General features: G+C 36.7%; 2 protein-coding genes across 2 annotated transcripts; one reads left to right on the top strand and one right to left on the bottom strand.

Moving 5' to 3' along the window:
* Positions 1–2,104: 2,104 nt before the first annotated feature.
* si:dkey-5n18.1 (uncharacterized protein LOC570444 homolog) lies at positions 2,105–3,240 on the top strand. The gene is made up of 2 exons (XM_053488964.1): positions 2,105–2,661; positions 2,918–3,240. The coding sequence occupies exons 1-2, from the start codon at positions 2,191–2,193 to the stop codon at positions 3,095–3,097; spliced, it is 651 nt and encodes a 216-aa protein (XP_053344939.1). The 5' UTR covers positions 2,105–2,190; the 3' UTR covers positions 3,098–3,240.
* Positions 3,241–5,094: 1,854 nt separating this feature from the next.
* On the bottom strand, positions 5,095–18,079 carry dsc2l (desmocollin 2 like). The gene is made up of 16 exons (XM_053488963.1): positions 17,933–18,079; positions 14,741–14,831; positions 14,439–14,635; positions 14,232–14,336; positions 13,839–13,991; positions 13,439–13,583; positions 13,062–13,216; positions 12,604–12,738; positions 11,334–11,519; positions 9,695–9,942; positions 9,426–9,568; positions 8,739–8,960; positions 8,367–8,591; positions 7,887–8,002; positions 7,055–7,333; positions 5,095–6,834 (listed from the first exon to the last, which is right to left on the bottom strand). Exons 1-16 carry the CDS (start codon positions 17,972–17,974, stop codon positions 6,637–6,639), a joined length of 2,640 nt encoding a protein of 879 aa, XP_053344938.1. The 5' UTR covers positions 17,975–18,079; the 3' UTR covers positions 5,095–6,636.
* Positions 18,080–19,631: the final 1,552 nt, after the last annotated feature.

Genomic DNA, 19,631 nt, shown 5'->3' with positions numbered 1-19,631 from the left:
TTATAACCTGTAGGTGCACTTCATCAGATGAAGTATACATATAAAGATGTATAAAGACAGATTACTTAAACTTTTGTTGATTGTAAAGTTTTTAAAGTTTCGTAGTAAAAGAAGCGAGTTGCTCGGTCTGTCCACTGTTCTTCGGTAAGATTTTTTTGCCCCAGGAAAGACTCAGTCAAACACACACACACACACACACTCACACACACGTTGTCTGTCAGAAAGTTCACTGTTTATTAACAGCAAAATATGGGTTTTTTATATCCTTGACCAAACGCCTGTGCCATCGACATATGTTACTACTGTACAAAGAACATGAACCACTGTAAATGTCCTGGTGAGATCCTAAAGAATCAAAAAAGAGGAAGACAGAGAGGTGTCCGTCCAGGGACGAATCACAAAATGTTGGCCCCAGTTAGGGGGAGAGGGGGAAGAGGAGACAGAAAGATAGCAGCAGGGATGATTTAACACGTTAATATCAGACCTTTGAGGAAGAGAGCAAGAGAGTAGAAATAACTCCTTTTTATATAAAATAGTTCTAACAGTTATGTTGTGTCATAAAAAAAACCTTCAAAAGTTATAAAAAGATCCAGGGGTTGCTTCAGTTGGTCATGTCAGCATCGTTATATGATTAAAAATTTAAGTCACCTGGCTTAAATTTTATAATATTTATATAATATACTTAATATACTGATTGATCAGGTTATCCCACCAATGTTTTTTTTCCCTGATGGACAACAATGCCAAGATTCATCATCAACATTTAATAATTTAATTTAATAGACATAGTGGTCAGCACACTCCTGACTTTAACCCTATTAGGAGTCTTTATGGAAGTTAATGCAACATAATTAAAGCTCAAGTCGGTCTAACAAAATGTAAAAATAAAAAAAGTGTGCAGCTTTTTTTTTAACCTGGCAGTGTACAATACAGGCTGAAATTCCCAAAGCTTACATTCTGTAACTTCTGTAAATTCTGTAACAGAAATTATTTGAAAGAGAAAAAAATTAAAAGTCAAAAGAAAAACATGGAGCAGCGATAGAACCCATTTTATCTTCTTTTGTCACATAAAAAGTAATTTGTTTCAGAGTGGTCTCTTGATATGTGAGTAATGTATGATCTATAAAAACAGAAAATAAGCCAATTCATATTTTTTTATGCTTTTCTAGAGATGATTTCTTTAAGTTTTTAATGAGTCCCTGTGGGAGATTTAATGCACCAAGAGCGGCTTCTGTTCAGGCAAATTCCATTTAGTCAAAACAGCTGGCCTGTAGTATTTCTTTTAAAAGTGCTAGTTCAAATCCCTGTTTAGAAGATCCCTGTTTTAAATCTACTTAAATATAGTAGCAGCTAACCTAAATTGTAACCAAATGGCTAATTGGTAGGCATTTGACATTCTTGTTGAAAATGATACAAAGATTGTGTATTCTGACCAAATTTTACACATATTTAAGAAAAACATCTCCTTCTATTCGTACAGCACTAAAACATCATGAATTATGTTATACAGGGTGAAAAAATAAGAGTGATATTTGAACGATTATATAAAATTGTGTGAAAAATGGAACTGTAGAGAAGGATAATATTTATTATTCCATGTATTATTAACTTGGTCTTGTTGTTCAACACCACAGACCAATCTTTGTTGAGGAAAGATACATTTCTGCTAAATGTTTAATGCTCCTTTTCATATATTTGTGAAGAACACTTAAACACAATTTTCTGATTATACTACAAGCATTTGCAAGTTGTGTGTGTATACACATGTACTGCACTGGCATTTTATTTGGAACTGTTGGAACAGTTGGTTATTTAGCAGACTGGGTGTCATACATCTATACTAAAATCACAGAATAATATTCTGTACCCAAGTTAACTCTGCATGTGCATCTGTCCAAGAGTGTTACTCAGTTTTAAGATCGAAAATGCACTAGCAAAAAGAGTGTTGCATCTTACTCAGAACACTGTGAACTTTGTTAGGAACCATTGGCCTTTGGAAACTCTTGCGTTGTGAAATAAACCCGCATGTGATTAATGGGGAAGTTTCCTACTTTCGCTGATGCTAAAGAATCCAACAAGGTTTTACATTACAACTCTCTAATTCCTCTTATCACTTCATTCGAGCTGCAATTGTATTCCAGGGTAGAGTTAAAAAAGTGTCATTTCTCAGATATCTGTAGTAGGACTAAGATGGCTGGGCTCAGGTCCTTAGCATTGCTAACAGTACTAATATTAACTTTTAGGAGCTTGGAAGGAGTGACCCAGCCTGGATCCTGCAGACTTGTTTGTGACCCTTTCCAAAGCCAAAGTGGTGCACATGACCTGGCTGCCAATGGTCTGGTCATCCCTCTTTCTTCTTCTGGAGGGGGTCCTGTGGGTCCTGTAGGGCCGCCAGGAAAAGCAGGACCTCCTGGACCACCTGGACCACCTGGAAAGGGAGCTCTTGCAAAGGGACCAGTGGCCTTTTACGCAGCCCTGAAAGAAGACTTTGGAAATGAAGAAATTCTAAAATTCAGTATGGTGATGACAAATCTGGGTGGTCGCTACGAATCCTCGACTGGAACTTTCACCTGTAATTTAGCTGGCGTGTACCACTTCAGTTACCACATAGTAAAGAATGGTCTCAGCCTTAGAGTCGACCTGGTGCTCAACGACCAAAAGGTAGAAAATTGCCATAAAATTTTGTCTTCTTAGAGTATTCGCATGATATAGAATATTATTCAACATACACCATTCATGTTATTTTTCATTATATTTTTTTTTTACATAAAATGCATATATTTATTATAAACAGGAGATAAACAACCCTTAATCTAAAATAACTACTAAGCACATGAACAAATCTGAGACATTACAAATTAGAGAAACTGCAATTAAAGTAATTTGTTATTTATTGTGTTTGTTTGTGTATGTGCAGATTGTGGCAAGTGCAGTAGCGGTAGACGCGCTCCACACTGACACAGCCAGTAACAGTGCAATCTTGCAACTAAGAGTTGGTGACCGGGTGTATGTGCGCCTGACCAAGAGTGACAGAACACTTAAGGACACACAGAACCTCTTCAGCACCTTTTCCGGCCACTTGCTGTATGAGATTTGAGACACAACCTTCTGCAGCTTCATATATTTGCTAAATCTGTAGCACATTCCATGCCTCTAACCAATTATCTGTCTTTGTACTACTGTATAAAGCTTTCTATTCATCCAAATCCAATTTCATTGAATAAAATGAAAGCTCTGCTACCATGTCCCAAGACTTTTTGTTGCCATGGTAGAATCAGTTATTTGATTAAACTACAGGACTGTGACCTTGGCAACACATTTCACAGGATGAGAACAAACATCATGCAGAGACAAGTGGAACAGAAACTACACTTACCTACACATACACAATTAATAAATTGTTTGTACAGTAAAGCCAGGTCATTGATCACCACTCTCTTTTACACAGATGAAAATGCAAAACCATATGATTTTGGGCACAAAACACATAAGGCGCAGTAAAAAAAAATAAGTCAGTTACTTGTTGGGATGACTTCCTAATCAACATGTGCTTGAAGTGGAAGCAATCAGAACAGAACACCACAGTTACTGTTGCACTATGCTCTCAACATATAGATTTTCTCTTAATAGTGTCATCAGTCTGTAGATAACAGCAGTTAAGTACGTTTCTGCTTTTCTCTGGTTGAATGAGGTCCTCCGAGATTCATGGCATCATACATAAATAGGGTTTGAACCTGTGTTGCTGGAAAAGCTTCTTTGTGATATTCACCCACCTCTTGACCTGTGGTTATCTTGCATACCATGCTCAGTCTTTTAACTTTGCTAAAACTGTACGTAGTGAAAATCACTTTAAGATTGAGCTTAGCCATCAAGCCAGGACCTTGTGTGCTAAAGACTTCCTACTTCTTCAAATCGCATAAAACTGTCACCACTATTTGTCATTTTTATTATACAACTGGCTTAGATATATGCTTAAAGAATGCTATCTGTGGCTTCTGTCTGTGTACTCTTTACTTTTACATTATATCATATCAAGTGGGCTAAATGTATTCTACTATCTGAATGCACTTCCATTTCTGTTAGTTTCTTGGCATAGTATAACATAGTATGCTTTTAAAGAGTCAAAATTTCTTTTATTTTAATGTGGTTTCAAGCAAAAGTTCTCCAGGCTTCCTGAGGGATTTTTTTTGCTTCTATATTTTAGTCTGGTTTATGTATCTGACCAGTTTCTAAAATATGTTTTGGTTAGTTATAAGCCACACAGTGACCTATGAAAAGTTATGCATAAAAAGCAACTTAAGGTATGAACTTAAGGTATGAACCAGTAAGAAATAGGCGAAGACTATCACATGATCAGGCCGATAATTAGTATACTGCTGATTGCTGAGTGGCTGAAATGAACAAGAGGGGAAATGAGGTTGCTGCTGAGGTTGTTACATAAACAATTTTTAAATAGTATATTTAAGTACTTTGCAGCCTGTCACAAGAAAATGTTCCTATTTCTATATGATCTACACTATTTAATTTAATATGAAGAATTGAGGGGTGGCTTAAGACTTCTGAACAGTAGTGTAAATTTGATTCTAAGAGAAACATACAAAAAAAGAAAGAGAGAACAAAAATCAACTATACCTGAAAAAAGGTAATAATTAACTACTTTGGATCGAAAAGGCAATGATTTTAGATTTAGACATTTATGACACTATCTTTTACCACAGCGCAGTTAAACCTTTAAATGGTATGGTTTTCATTTTAATATGTTACCATCTGCATTCAGGGTCATCAAACTAAATTGATTTTAAGACTTAAAAGATATGCCAATATAACAGTCATAATTTATCAAGGAAAAGACATCCAACAATTGATGTTTTCTACAAGGAAAAGAAAGGAGGTCCCCAGTGTCTGTGGTACACAACAATCAGGAAGATTTTCACTACAGGAATGTCAAGACTGAGGAATTTACTGCTTATTTACTGTATCTTGATAAGATGTGCGTTTAATCACTTCACCAAAGAGATGATGAGTGGCTAGTCAAGACTTGCAAATAATCTATAAGATTGAATGTAACCATAAACAAATAAAAAGCACAACGAGTGTGCTTTGAAATTCTGAGTTGTAATTGTTAATCATTTGGTGCAGTATACGAATAAAAGAACATTTTAAAACTGCATTCTTCCCCATTGTTGCTAATGTCCCGCTGTGTTTTATTTCATATGTAGTATGTGCAGGACATTTATAGCATAAACTAAATGCTTTAAAAGGGTTCTTTTTATTCATTTATTTTGCTTTATCTTACCCAAGCATATTTTATTGTGCAATCTTAGTGAAGATTTAGTGTAAAAAAAAAAAAAAAAAAAGAAGTTAAGACAAATTTTATACAAAAGCATACATTAACAACAGTTATTTATATATATAAAAAAAAAAACAGTGGAATGAGTTTGGTTTGATGAGTTTCTGTGCCTCACACAACCTCATCTTGCATGAAACACAAAATGCAGAGTCAATACAAAGAACCTGTCAGTCTCTGTAATTCCTGCTTAAACTTACAGTCACTTCATTTTTAAGACACAAACTACTCCCAATATTCTCATATTCAGATAGAATATTATATCAAATGTTTAGAGAACCCATCAGTCCCTTAATATTAAGAACCGCTATGACAGGGTTCTAGTAGACACTAGCAATATACCAGCACCAACATCCCCTATAGAGACAACATGTAAAATGTGGAAAGACATTGTCCACTTGGAATTATAAGGTTATATCTGACTTTTTGTTAAAATTCCGTTATTCACATTTTCTTATTCTGTGACAATGTACAAGTTTTTTTTTTTTTTAGTAGTAGTTTTTATATGGTTTTTGGACTTTTTATTTGGAGAATAAAAGGCACAGCACAGTTTTGCTATCTGGACTGCAAAAATGTACATTTCAAATGTCAATTTCTCACAACTGCTCAGAATGCAGACAGAACCTTATAATCCTGAGGGAACTACATGCATCTGAAAATTTTATTCATTACATCAAGTTATAATTAAAATCTTAAAAGCAAGCCATTTTATAGCATAAACAAAAGCAAAAAGAAATTGCTTGTAGTCTTCTGTAAAAATGGAAATAGAATTTAATCACGTTAGAGGGAAGTGGCATCCGGTATGTTTTTTTTTTTGTTGTTGTTGTTGTTTTTTGAAAAACTCATTTAAAAATCTGGGTAATGCCAGCGGCATGTTAGTCTTACAGTCTCTATGGAAAATAGTTTTTTTTACACATTAAAAATATAATCATTAAAAAAAATTCAACTTTGGATTTGACAGTGCTTCGTCAGTGATATCCAGCCTACACTAGTAACAAACCAATCAAAAAACAAACAAAAAAGAAAAAACACACACATACTTTGCACACTTAATCTGAAAGGAGCAGTCTTTTTTCTGGTGCTAATTCCAGATAGTAATACATAAGGCTTCAGTGTTTGGTGAGAGATTTCTGTGACTAGTGTTCACAACATCCAGGGTGTCCGCATTTCTCCTAATTCTCTTCTTCTCTCAGGAAAGACAGGTGCATTCTAATAACCCCAAAAGATCTCAGGTAATTTCCCCTATTTTCTTATCTTTAACTCTACCCATTTTACCGCTCTCCACTCTGTCATTTGCTTGTGCATACATCAGAAAGAGTTTTGAACTTTGGACCAAGCGAATCGAGGAAATCCAGTGACTCCTTTTCAGCAAGGTCACTACAGCACCCAACAGACCCTGCAGGAGAGCCCACTCCCTCATACCCATAAGGCTTCAGGATATCCTCTGCATATCGCGTATCAGCATCCTCTCGAAAGTAGGCCAGTTTCTGCCACAAAGAAATGAAGTAGGCAAAATGAAGTGAAATGAAAGCAGCAGAAAATGTTTCAAGATACCAAAAGAGAAAGTGTTGAATGAAAGGGAAAAGAAATGGAAGGTATGCAAGATGATACCAGGTGCTTTAGGGCATAATGTCTGCTAAGTTATAGTAGTTATCTGTGTATATTTGAGCGTTGGTAAAATGCTTTACGGTTACCAGCTCCACTTACTGTATCGAGCTGAATCATATTCTCCCTCCACCCATCCATTGTTGACATGGTTGAGTATTTCTTATAGGAGTTGCCATATGTGCCAGTGCTGTACTGTCCATGGGGTAATGTGTTGGTCATGAAGCCCTGAATGCTGTTGTGCCTCATGCTGTCAAAATTTTGCTTCTGTCCAAAACCTGTATCGAATGAGCTCAGCTGGGTCTGATGCTCCAGCATGCCTGTTCCTTTAGAAAAGTCCATCATTTCCCCACTGCCAGAAATCAGTATCAATTCGTCTTTCTGTTCACGATATACAATAGTATATTATAATATGCTATAATTCAATTTTACATTATAAAGAACCATTAATTACATAATTACATACATAATATAGCCCAAAATGGGTATACATCTGACCATTTGGCTCTATCCACTAGCATAGCTGTGCAGATTTGTTCTTATTTAGCTAAAAGAACCTGGGTGCGGTCACTGGTTTCGTTCATTCAAAAGGTATTAAGCAGGGTTAAGGGCAAAGCTATGTGAAGGACACACTGTCATGTTTTGGGCATCTTACTTCCAATAAAAAGGGAATTATAAATCTACAGCACAGAGAGACAGCCTTAATCATACATGTCTTCATATTTCAGAAGGGAACATATACAGTATGGCTGTGACTGTAAGGTGTCCGCATATTTTTGGCCACATTATGTATTTAAGCACACTGTTAAAAATTATGGCTGTACTTAACAAAACTTTTGTATCAAGCTGTGCCACAGCATTTATGTTAAAAAAATAACATTTAAAACATTGATATTTTATGGCAATTGGACAGAGATTGAAAACGTGCTCTCACCACTTCCTCCCCAGGAGCTTCTAAGTTGGATTTGAGCAGCATCCCACCATCTACAGCATCATCAAGCATAGCCATTTTCTCTCCTTTTGTGCTACACACAAATGCACATAGCAGAACTGTTGCAAAGAAAAAAAGAAAGATCAAACATGCCGGTCTGTGCACATCATTTTTAGAGCTTTAAATTATGTATTGTATATAATCCTTTCAATCATTAGGATATGACAAGCATGACATATAAACAATACAACTCTGTTTGCAGTTTAATATGAAAACAACTTTGCTTGAAACTTGCTTAAAAATATATTAATAAAAAATGTGATTATAAATCATCTAGTTAGTTAAAGACTGTGATGATCCATACAAGAATGTGGCATTAAGGGCATGTGCCTGGCCACCTGCATACAGCTATATCAATATAACAGTTTTCTGGTAAAGATTAAGTGTTTGTAACTCATGGCATAGACAGAAAGGGGCACTTACAGAGCAGTAGAAGCAGCAGTAGGCCCAACAGCATGGCGAGGACACCCCACACTCCCAGTGTGGTGGATAGATTCTGAGGTGCACACACTCCCCCCTTCGTACAATCGCATACTCGCACAGTCACCGTTTGCTCTTTCCCAAAACCCTGAAGGTCATTTACTAGTATGGGGACTTGGTACTGACCATTGGGCAAAGCCACAACTGGCTGTAGCTTTGCTGAGGTAGCTAAAGAGAAAAGATATGATGCCTTATAAAAGTGAAAATGAAAGCATATGGGCTAATTGTATTTGTACAGTTTTACTACACAAAATTATATTTATTTCTATTCTATTTAATTTTCTGTACAGAGATCTTGTTGTCCTCTTGACATACCTGTAGTACTAGTTATCTTCCACTGCCCATCAGTCCCACTTCCCAATTCAAAGCTGAAAGGATCGGAGTATGGCTTCTGGTCGAGGTCATTAGCTTCAATGAGAATGGAACTCCCAGTAACATCTTTGCTGCAAATTACTTGGTCTGGTTTAGTGATAACTGGGACATTATCATTAACATCCTCAATGAGAATCACTACTGTACCAGTGCCAGACTTCTGACCTAGAAGTAAAGAGGGAAAAGGATTTTTTTTTTGTGTGGTGTTATAGCATTATGACCAACCTACTGCACACCTACAGTAATGTTGAAGAAAAAAGATTGAAATAGTGTTTACCTCAATATTTGTACACACACACACGCACACACACACACAACATATCCAGTCCAGGTTTTAAACATATGGACTCATGCATAATGGATGCTGCTATTGTAAGGGAAAATGATGTTCGATGCATTTATAACCAAAGCCCATAGAGGGCATATTTTAAAACTATTACTCTGATAGTTCATTTAGAATTACCAAAGCCCTATATTGTTTATTTAGACCTGGAACATGCTGTATTTTCTAAATAATGTTGAGCCATACAAATTTAGGCTCTACAATTATGAACAATCTGAAACTTGACACTGCATCTGAATGTTTATGCTTTGACCAGGCATCAGTACTTCTGTTACAGATGTACTTACTCCTATCCACCGCTTTGAGAGTGATGTTATAAGTATTATCATATACAAGTGGTGATTCTCTGTCAATGGTCATTGCTGTCCTCAGCTCGCCAGTGGTATCCATCACATTGATCCAGGAGCCTCGGTCAGTCAACTTATAATATCTGCCGAAAAACACATAGGGATTGTTTTTCCTAATTATTATGTTTGTTATTTTTTGTTGACCTCACAAGTGGTTCATAACATTACTGGCATGGCAAAAAAGATTTTCATAGAAACTCAGTCCTTACTTTATATCCTTGTTGCTTTTAGTCTCTGGATCTATGGCTGTGTACGTTCCGATTAGAGTCCCATTGGCTACATTCTCTTTAACTTTAAGCAAGAGTATAGATGTAGAAAATTCTGGTCCTTCGTCAACATCTTCCACTTGGACCTCAACAGGTACTTTCTGCCAGGTGGAGGTGGTTCCTACTAGAGGAACCTCATTTTGCGCCATCACTTCTAGGTTTACTTTCTGCTGCTTCTCATAATCCAGAGGCTGGTTATAAGAGAAGAGTCAAATTTAGGACAGGAAATAGGACAGGAAATACTGGGGCATTTATGCTGGAGCATGTATAGTAAAAAAAATAATAAATCACTATAATGTGTTTGTATGTTAGATAACATTTGTACAAAAATTTGTCACATTTGTTGTTTTTTATGTATGGATTGATTATCTTTTAATACTTGGATACACTAAGGAAATAAAAAAATATATTAGACATTGTAAGGAGAATTCAACATGTCTTATCCTGCTGGTCTAAAGACAGGGTGTGGCTGAGTCTAAAAACACAAAACAAACATATCTGGCAGGGCAGCGCTCAAGCAGACTCTCTCACATCCTGCTCAATAACTCAAGTGCTGACACAGTAAATCTACTAAAATGAACACATGCAAAATCTCACAAAGGTTTTTAGGAAAATAAATGCATCAAAGACAAACAAACTACCACTAAATGCATTCATAACCTCCATAAGAAAGACTTTAAAAAGGCTCATGCAAAATGTTCTAAAGTACTTTACTAAGGTCTCAGCCACATATAACACACAACTACAACAACAAGGCTAAGATGAACTAACCATGACTGGTGGAGCTGGTGAACAGGTGACAGTAGTTTTAAATTCTTACAAGCACTATGTAGCCAAAACGTGAGCAAAATAAACCAAGGATGTGAGCAAAATAACCCTTGGACAGTTTTGAGGAACTTCCAAGATTTACTTTATATTTCTATATTAATTTATATATGGTAAGCTAATGCGTTATTTATGGTGTACAGTCCCTTGTTTTACACAACAACTAGTGTCATAAATAAAGGGTTACAGACGGATTTGGGATTCAGACTCCTAGAAGCTAGGAAGCCATTAAAAAAAAAGAAAAGAAAAACCACAATGAAAAAGTTAAGGGACAATTTGGGAGCAGCTACTAAGTAGACAAAGTGTTTAAGATCACAATGTTATTAGAGGTGTTTTCTCAGCTTTTGCTGAAAATGAATCTGTAACCGGTTTTAACTGTGGACTTTATCAGACATATATATAGTTACATGACCCAGTGCTGTTGTGCTCTATATAACCAATCGTGGAATGCCTCTCATCCGATCAGATTACTCCGTCCGAACTAACTGTTATATGATGTGCGATTTACATACAATAACCACAGACTGATCTAAATAGTTCAAATGGCAAAATGGTCCAAAATGATAAAAAGAATCAGAAAACAGCGCTGTGCTATAGTGCCACCATGAGGCTGATCAGGTTCATCTCAATGGCGTGAGTAGTGGAAGAAAGTACTGCCTTTGACCATGATTACGGCGCCACTTCATTATTTGTATGCCAAAGCAATATTCAACCAGCCTTAAGAAATATAATTCAAGCCTGCTCTCTGTCCTCTCACCTTTGTGACGTAAAGCAGTGCATCATTTGTGACCGGATCAGTTTTGATGTTGAAATTGCCAGTCTCGTTGCCCTTGGTTATGCTGTACACTGCTTTCCAGTTGGGGGTGTTCTTCAAGTCCCTGTCCTCCACAGGGATCCTAAGGACCATCACATCTGCTTTGTTCTCTGCCACCTGGCCTTTGTACTATTGCAGAAACACAGTAAATAATATATCAGGAGCAATATATTTTTTTTTAAAACATGGTAGGAATAGGGATTTGGTTTTTCCATAATAAAGCAAAGCCATACAAATCTTTTAAAAGAAATTTCAGATTGTCAGGCAAATTTCAATATTACACAAATATAATCTGAGTAAATATAAAATTTAGTTTTTAAATATATCCCTTTTTAATTCATGAATGAACTGTGAGTTTTGGGAAGCTGAGTTAAGTTTCACTTGCAAACCCAGGCCTAAATAGAACCTGTCTGACAAAGTGAAGCATGCTAAAAGTCAAAAAAGCAAGACAACCTTAAGAAATCCAACATATACATTGACATATCAGTCTGAAATTTCTGAGGCTCTGGGGCTCCAGTGAACCACAGTAAGAGCCATTATCCACAAACGAAGAAAAATCTAAACAATGGTGAATACCTGCCAAATTAACACAAAGATGACTCACCCAGGAGCTCATAAAAGGACCCAGAATATCATCTAAAGAACTGCAGGCCTCACTTGCCTAAGTTAGGATCAGTGTTCATAATTTAACAATAAGAAAGAATAAGACTGGGCAAAAATGGCATCCATAATAGAGTTCCAAGGCCAAAGACACAGCTGGCCAAAAGGAACACAAAGGGTTCTCACATTTGCCAAAAAATATCTTGATCATCTCCAAGACTTTTGGGCAAACATGCTGTGGACTAATAAGACAAACATGAAACTGTTTTGGAAGATGTTTGTCCCACTACATCTGGTGTAAAACTTGCTTAACACAGCGTTTCATAAAAAAACATCATACCAATAGTCAAACAGGGAACTCTGCATGCTACCAGGTAGGTTTGGAAAGCTTTTTCCCTTAATAAATTAAATCATTAAAAAAAATTCATTTTATATTTAATCGAGTTATCTTTGTGTAATATTATAATTTTTTTATGATCTTTATTTTTGAAGTGTCCCAAATATGCAAAAAAAAAAACTTTTCACAAGACTATACAGTAGTTGTACATTTTTAACATAAAAAGTTAGTTATCTTTGACCTAAGACAGACTGCAAAGAAAAATGCTCAACTTACCAGTGGTTGTGCAAAGGTAGGTGGATTATCATTGATATCATTCAGAGACACCACAGCCCTCCCTACGTTAAAAAGGCCACTCGGATCTCCAGCCATGTCTCTGATCTCTATTTCAAGAATGTACTTCTCTGATGTCTGAAGGAAAACACAATTGTAAATATTTATAATATGAATTATTATAATGTTATTGAAACTGAAATTAGACTGAAATGGGACTGAAATAAGAGACATTTTATGAATCCTAAAGGCAAGTACATGAACATGCTCACATATTCAAAATTCATGTACTGTGTTGCTCAAATTATATCACACAACATTTGTAATCTGGAAGTTATTCTAATGCTCTCTATATTAGAAGTAAAAAAAAAACACACACATAGATATACACAAAAAGACAATTGTACAGTCATACCCACAACATACATGAATATATTTGGGAATTTATAGGCAGGAAATACCTCTCTGTCCAATGTGTTGGTAATAGCACTGATCTCTCCAGAGTATGGGTCAATCTTGAACAGGTCCGTGCCATTCCGTAAAGTGAATTTAATCTTGGTGTGCAGGGTGCCCGGTTGGTCTTTATCTGTTGCTATCACTTTACCAACGACAGTGCCTTAAGACAGAGTAGAAAGTTAAATTTTGAACTTGACATAAACTATATCACATACCAGCTTTCATATTCATACTCAAAAGATTTTTATCAGTATGATAGGTTGGGTTTACCAGAATGAAGTGACTAATAGCAGGTTGGCACACACCTTCGTGGGCTGGTAGCAGGGTACTGTACATAGTGTCCAGCTGCTTACATTTGCATCTCTCTACATCTCATACTTACTCATGGGGCATTTCTCCTGCACAGCATATAACATAGGGCCAGCGAACTCTGGAGCATTGTCATTCTCATCCTCTACGAGCACAGTGATTGGAAGTGGGTCGTCAGTCTGTTGATCGCTATGGGTGTTGTAGGCATAAGCTGTAAACTGAGAGAAAAGACTGGTGTTCTTAGGGATTCATGCATACTCCAGACTTTTCCTGAAGTGTAATACGATACATAATCTCATTTGAGTGGTTCTCATTTTCTGACCTAAACTTATTAAAATGCACTTCTAAAAATGATGGCATAATTTAGATTGCTTAAATTTATTTTTACTTAATGCATTTAAATCCTGGGTCTGAGTCTTTCTGTTTTTGTGTTAACAAGAATACTGTATAGGAGTAAATATATGTTTACTTACTACAATCTTATCATACTGCTCACGGTCAACGGTTCTAAGTACACTTAACATTCCATTCCTTGTAACTGAGAAAAGATTCATGGGGGGAGTGTCAACACCACTTCCACCAATTTTGTAATAAACCGAGTAATTTACTGAGGAATCTGATGCAATCTAGCAAGAAAGAGAAACACAACATAAACACATGCACATGAAATAAATTGGCAAAAATGTGACCAATCAGAAAATACAGAATAAAGGTTAAGGTGTAATGGCCTTTAAAGCAAAATAAAGAGAATGGAAACAGAAAAATGTAACTGCTTGGGGTTTATTTATACAAGACAATTAGTATGAAAAAGATGATGAATGAAATGAAAATGTCATGAAAAAATGATGAAAAGCTGAGGGCATTACCATCTCCATTTGCTTTGGAAAAGGACCCTTGTCATTCTCCTTGATACTAAAAGGTGGAGGACTCCATCTCCTTTTGGAGCGTCTGAGAACTGCATTGCTAGACACCTACACATATAATCAACGGAGAAACTAAGTCCATCCATGTTCCATCTGTTTTGAGTAAATCTGAATTAATGTGAATACTGTTGCATGAATATTGTGCATTACCTGACCAGGGGGGGAGAGGATCACATCCACAAACCACCTGTGACCCTTCCTGTCATGGACAGTTATCCAGAAAGACCTGCCCTCTTCTGGTATCATGGTTACAAGTACAGCCTGAATGGTGCCATCCATTTGTACTGTGAAATCTGGATCACTGGAGATTAACCCCAGAGGCCCGTCTCCACAATCGTCCAAATTCACTATGGAAAGAGCAACAAGTTTATAATGTATTTTTTTTTTTAAAATGCTAATAATGTTTAATGTGATGCACTTAACTGTAGCAATCAGAAAACACTGTACTATACCTTGAGAAACAACATAACCAGGCTCGAGCATTTCAGGAACCTGTACTTGGATATACTTCTGGACACAGGACTCCACACAATAACACATAAACTGAAAAAAAAAAGTAAAAGATGTAAGCTCTGGTTCTTCTTTAGATTTATTTGTGTCTAGCACAACTCATGCTATAAACTAAAGCACAAACTGTGCAGGACCCAAAAATATTTTACTGCCAGCAGTACATTCTGTCTCCCATTTACTGCTATCGGTGAACCTGTCCTTTATTATATCAGCACTTGTGCCAATACTGTGTAGCAAAGGATGTAACTGATTTTTATATAAAGCAGTCAGTGTCTTGTACATGTCCTTCTCTTCTGTTTCTTAATCCTTCGGTAATGTTTACTATGTTGGAATAGAGATAAAAGTAAAGAGTACAAGTTTTTATTTTTAAAATCACATCAAGAAAAGGCTTTTTTAAAGAAAAGATTTTGTCTTTCCCGGAATTAAGACCACACTCTACATCAAAACTGCATTCAAGCTGCTGTTTGGTTTAAACAGTTGCAGGAAATGACACATTTCCAGTTTCTCTCAAATATGTTGTATGCATTTCCAAACTCCTTCTCCTACTCCTTCCACACAGAAATGAAATAGCCAACTTGAACATTTTCTAATTGTTAATACAATACTTTTGTATATAATTTTATATTAATGATTATTATACTATAGTGAATTAAAATAAATTTTATGAAGATTTTCTAATGATTGGCTGCATTATTTCATACCATTTTAATGGATTTGGTACACAGATCACATTAATTTTAGAGGTTAAACAAGAGTATCACTCAAATCAATTTTTCAGTTTACTTGATACGGCACAGCTGTTAGTGAAAAAGAAACTTTAAAAATGAAGTGTATCATCAAAATGATATTATATCAAATATGATGTAAAACATTTGGTTACATGTCTACTTCTGTTTTTTTTTAATGCTTTGCAAGTGAAATAATATCTTGTGGCATTCTTCAGTCACTCCACTCACTCACTCGTTATCTATACTCCTTATCCTGTACAGGGCAGGGCACTAGCTAGGGTACACCCCTAGACAAGGTAAATCAATCTCAGGGCACAAGCAAGTACACGCCTGCACACTATGAGCAATTTGCAAACACCAATTAGCCTAATCTGAATATCTTTGGACTGTGGGGAAAAAACGCCACCATGCCACCCAGTCACACAAAAAAATACAGCTTTTTTTAATCTATACATTATTTGTTTCATAGGATTATGCTCAAACTACAAAACTACCCAAAAAATAGTAAATTCCTTTTTTTGCAAGGTTTTATTTTTAATATTTTAATATATCTGGCACTGAGTTTGGTTTAAAAAAACATCCAAACATATTTGCAAAAGAACATTAAACGGTAAATGACACATGCACGCACACTGGTTTGTGTGACGGCTTGTAAAATGGCAGACATTTGACCACATGCTAAGCTACCACGCTGACTAATTATGATGGGTAATTTATTCACTTGGCTGCAGTGGATTGACAAATCTGCTTTAAGGCTTTAAAATCAATTCTCTTTATGTCATGTCTTTGAATTTTGTTCCAAAGGACATACTTGTCAACAGCAGATATAAAACACCTAAACTCCTACAGTACTTATTTGTAAGTCAGGGGAGTGCAGTAGCAAAAGAACTTTCTTGTGTTTGTCTGACACCATTAATACTAGTTTTATTGGACAAGTGGTGTGCGAAAATAATTAGTACAACAGCACTGGGATATTTAACTCTTTGTGTCCCTCCACTTGTCAGGGATTAATACCTAAAATTTCAAATTTAACAAACGTATGTCACAGAAATCATTAATACGCTTACGACAGGTTGTCAATCAGGCTGTAAGTTGCATGGCAACACACAAAGCTCAAACCAGCTGTGTGTACTTTGGGAACTATGCATATTTTTATGAATGGACCAAAAACATATACAATATTTTTGCTGTATTGTGTCAAGTATCAGTTACTTGATAGTAATAACTTGCATATTGTCATGCAGTTATCCTAAATTTGAGCATATAAAGCAGTACTCTCTTGCTAGTGCTATATTACTTAAATATATTCTATAGCCTTTTAAGTACAGATACACTAATCACACCTAGTGCAGCTCTGTAAATCATCTGATACACTATCCTGATCCGATCTCAGTAACCAAGCTATCATTTACAGCTACAACAGTTGCCCTTATCCAGGGAGAATTATATTGATCTTATTATACACCTCAGTAGACAAGGATAATGAATGTCAGCTCATGTGTAAACCAGTGACCTTCCAATGTCTACCCCCATTTCAAATATCCTGCCAATTTTTTTTTTTTTTACATTTCAAATTAAGATGCGTGCCTAGACAAGTGTCCATCTTGATCAATTTTTATCTGGGAACACCAGTCATGCTCCTGTCATTTGTCCCGCCAAATATTTTTTTACACAAGAACACTTTTAAAAGCACTTACAGGTGCCTACATGTTTGGATGATATCTTCTTTTAGGCATTTTTTCGCATTTATTCTATTATGTCTCTTAATGGTCTCTTATTTAAGGTTGGCACAGAGACATTTCATTCTCATCTAGAATATACCAGACTCATTTTATATTTAAAAAAATAAATAAAAATCTGATTACACTGACACGAGTCAGTTCCCCTGGTTCCTTTGGTTATTTATTAAGCAAGAGAGGGAGTGACCAGATAAGGATAGTGAGGTAAATAAGCGTGTATTTTTATTTTTACTGTAAATTAATTTTCGATACTTGGAATAATCCCCAAAATGTGGTAAAGCTCTGGTGGCTGGTGTGTCGGTGGTGGAATTTCAGATTTACCAGGTTAACCAGGAAGGGTTAATTTAGTTCTGCTGGGATTTTTACTTTTCATTTGACACACCATAATTACACAATCAAGCTAAGATTCACTGGTTTGTATCACACAGAGAGAGAGGGAGAGAGAGAGAGAGAAAGCGAGAGAGAGAGAACAAGTTTTGAACATGAAGTGTTGTCTACTTTTCCATTTAAACTCTTCACCCCGTGCCTCAGGGTTTCTATCTTCGGGGTAGTTTAAGGTAAACAAGCAAACACTTAGTCCGTTTATCTCTCTCGGTAGCGTTAACGGAAAGGATACCTTTACGGATATTAGCGTGAAAAACAATTAATTTTTTAAAAGTAAACTTACCAAAAGGAACAGGACATGACGGAAAACGCCGACCCGGGACATGTTGAACACCGAGTAGTTTCTGCAGACCGGAAAAGAATGGCGCGGCGAGCTGTCCTTACTCTCTCTCCCTCTCTCTGGGCGGTGAGGAGTGGAGTGGGGTGGAGACCAGCCCGCAGCGTTGTACTTTTCTCTCTCTCTCTCTTTGTGTGTGTATATGGGTGTTAACGAATGTACAGTACAGTACTTTCACACGTGCTAGAAACATTTTCATTCAAAATATACTTGTGAGGGCAGTCTCATATAGAGGAAGTCTTTATTTGTCACACATACTTTTTCTGGCCGAACGAAGTCACACGCTGTAACATTATAACCTCAATAATGGCAGCATGTTGGCTTAGTGATTAGCACTGTGGCTTTACACCTTCAGGGTCTCGGAGCGATCCCCGCGTCAGGGTCTTTTTGCACAGAGTTTGTATGCTCTCCCGGTGCTTGGCGAGTTTCCTCCGGGTACTTCAGTTTCCTTCCACCGTCCAAAGAAATGCAGATTAGGCTGATTGGCGTTCCCAAAATTGCCTGTCATGTGTGTATTAACCGTAGGTCGTAAAATGGGAAAAATACAGGGTAATCACCAGTAGCCTCCACAGTCCCTAGTTGGATTACAGTTGGATGGATGGATGGAATATCAATATTGATATAAATATGAATATTGCTATTCAAACCTTGGATGGAAGCAGCGGAAATTTCAACAACAGTACACTTTTAAACTACTTTCTATTCTGTAAAGCAGCTTTGCGACAATGACCATTGTCAACAGCGCTATTAAAATAAAACTGAATTGAATTGAAATTTAATTAATACTATGTCGGATCACCTTTAGCCCATGGCAGTGTTTCAACAAAGTTATGCAACGTGACCTTTATTAATGTCCAGAGTTGCATCCAATTATGGCCAAGATCCTGTATTGATGTAGGAGAGTTAAACCACTCCATAAAGTCTTTATCTGCACATCCCAAGATGTTGAAAGCAAGACTTTCAACTAAGTTACGGTCAGGACCAGTTCATTGTATGTTTGTGACAGCTATAGGTGAGGAGGGAGAAAGGGTAATGGTGGGCCACTTGTTAGGTAGCTGGGGTCAGAGCGCAGGATCAGACATGGTGGCCTTGGAGCAGAAAGCCAACATTTGGGCTGAAACCTCCAAACACTTGACTCACCACTCCATCACTCCCCAAGTACATGCATTGGTCAAAAGTTTGTGGGACTTCATACTCATATTTTTCCCCATTTTTTTCTGTAAAATTGTAAACAAAAACTATATTGAATGACTTTGTATGCGCATACTTCAACAACCTCACTTTGCTTTAACTAAGGGCCCCAAAGCTGTTTTGTCATGACAATGCCCTGCGCACAAAGCAGGCTCGAAGGAGAGGAAAAACTAGTTCAGAGTGCATAGCAAAGAGCTATGACCTCAACCCAACCGGACACTTCTTAGATGAACTAGAATGCCGACTATGTGTCAGGCGTCCTCCCCCAACATCACCGCCTGACCTTACTAATGATCTAATGCTGAGGTCTTCAGTTTTAAAAAAAATCTTATCCACAAACTGCTGATGTAACTGTAGGATTTCATTACAGCTACACTGGAAGCACACCTCTTACTAAGACTAAAGTTGGACTGAAATCAGATGTGGGTCCTGCTTGGATGGAATGAAAACTTGT

Source organism: Clarias gariepinus, chromosome 27, assembly GCF_024256425.1.
Source record: "Clarias gariepinus isolate MV-2021 ecotype Netherlands chromosome 27, CGAR_prim_01v2, whole genome shotgun sequence".
In the NCBI taxonomy this organism is placed as follows: Eukaryota; Metazoa; Chordata; class Actinopteri; order Siluriformes; family Clariidae; genus Clarias; species Clarias gariepinus.
The sequence above is the reverse complement of the archived record's forward strand: the minus strand, read 5'-3'. Positions and strand labels throughout refer to the sequence as shown.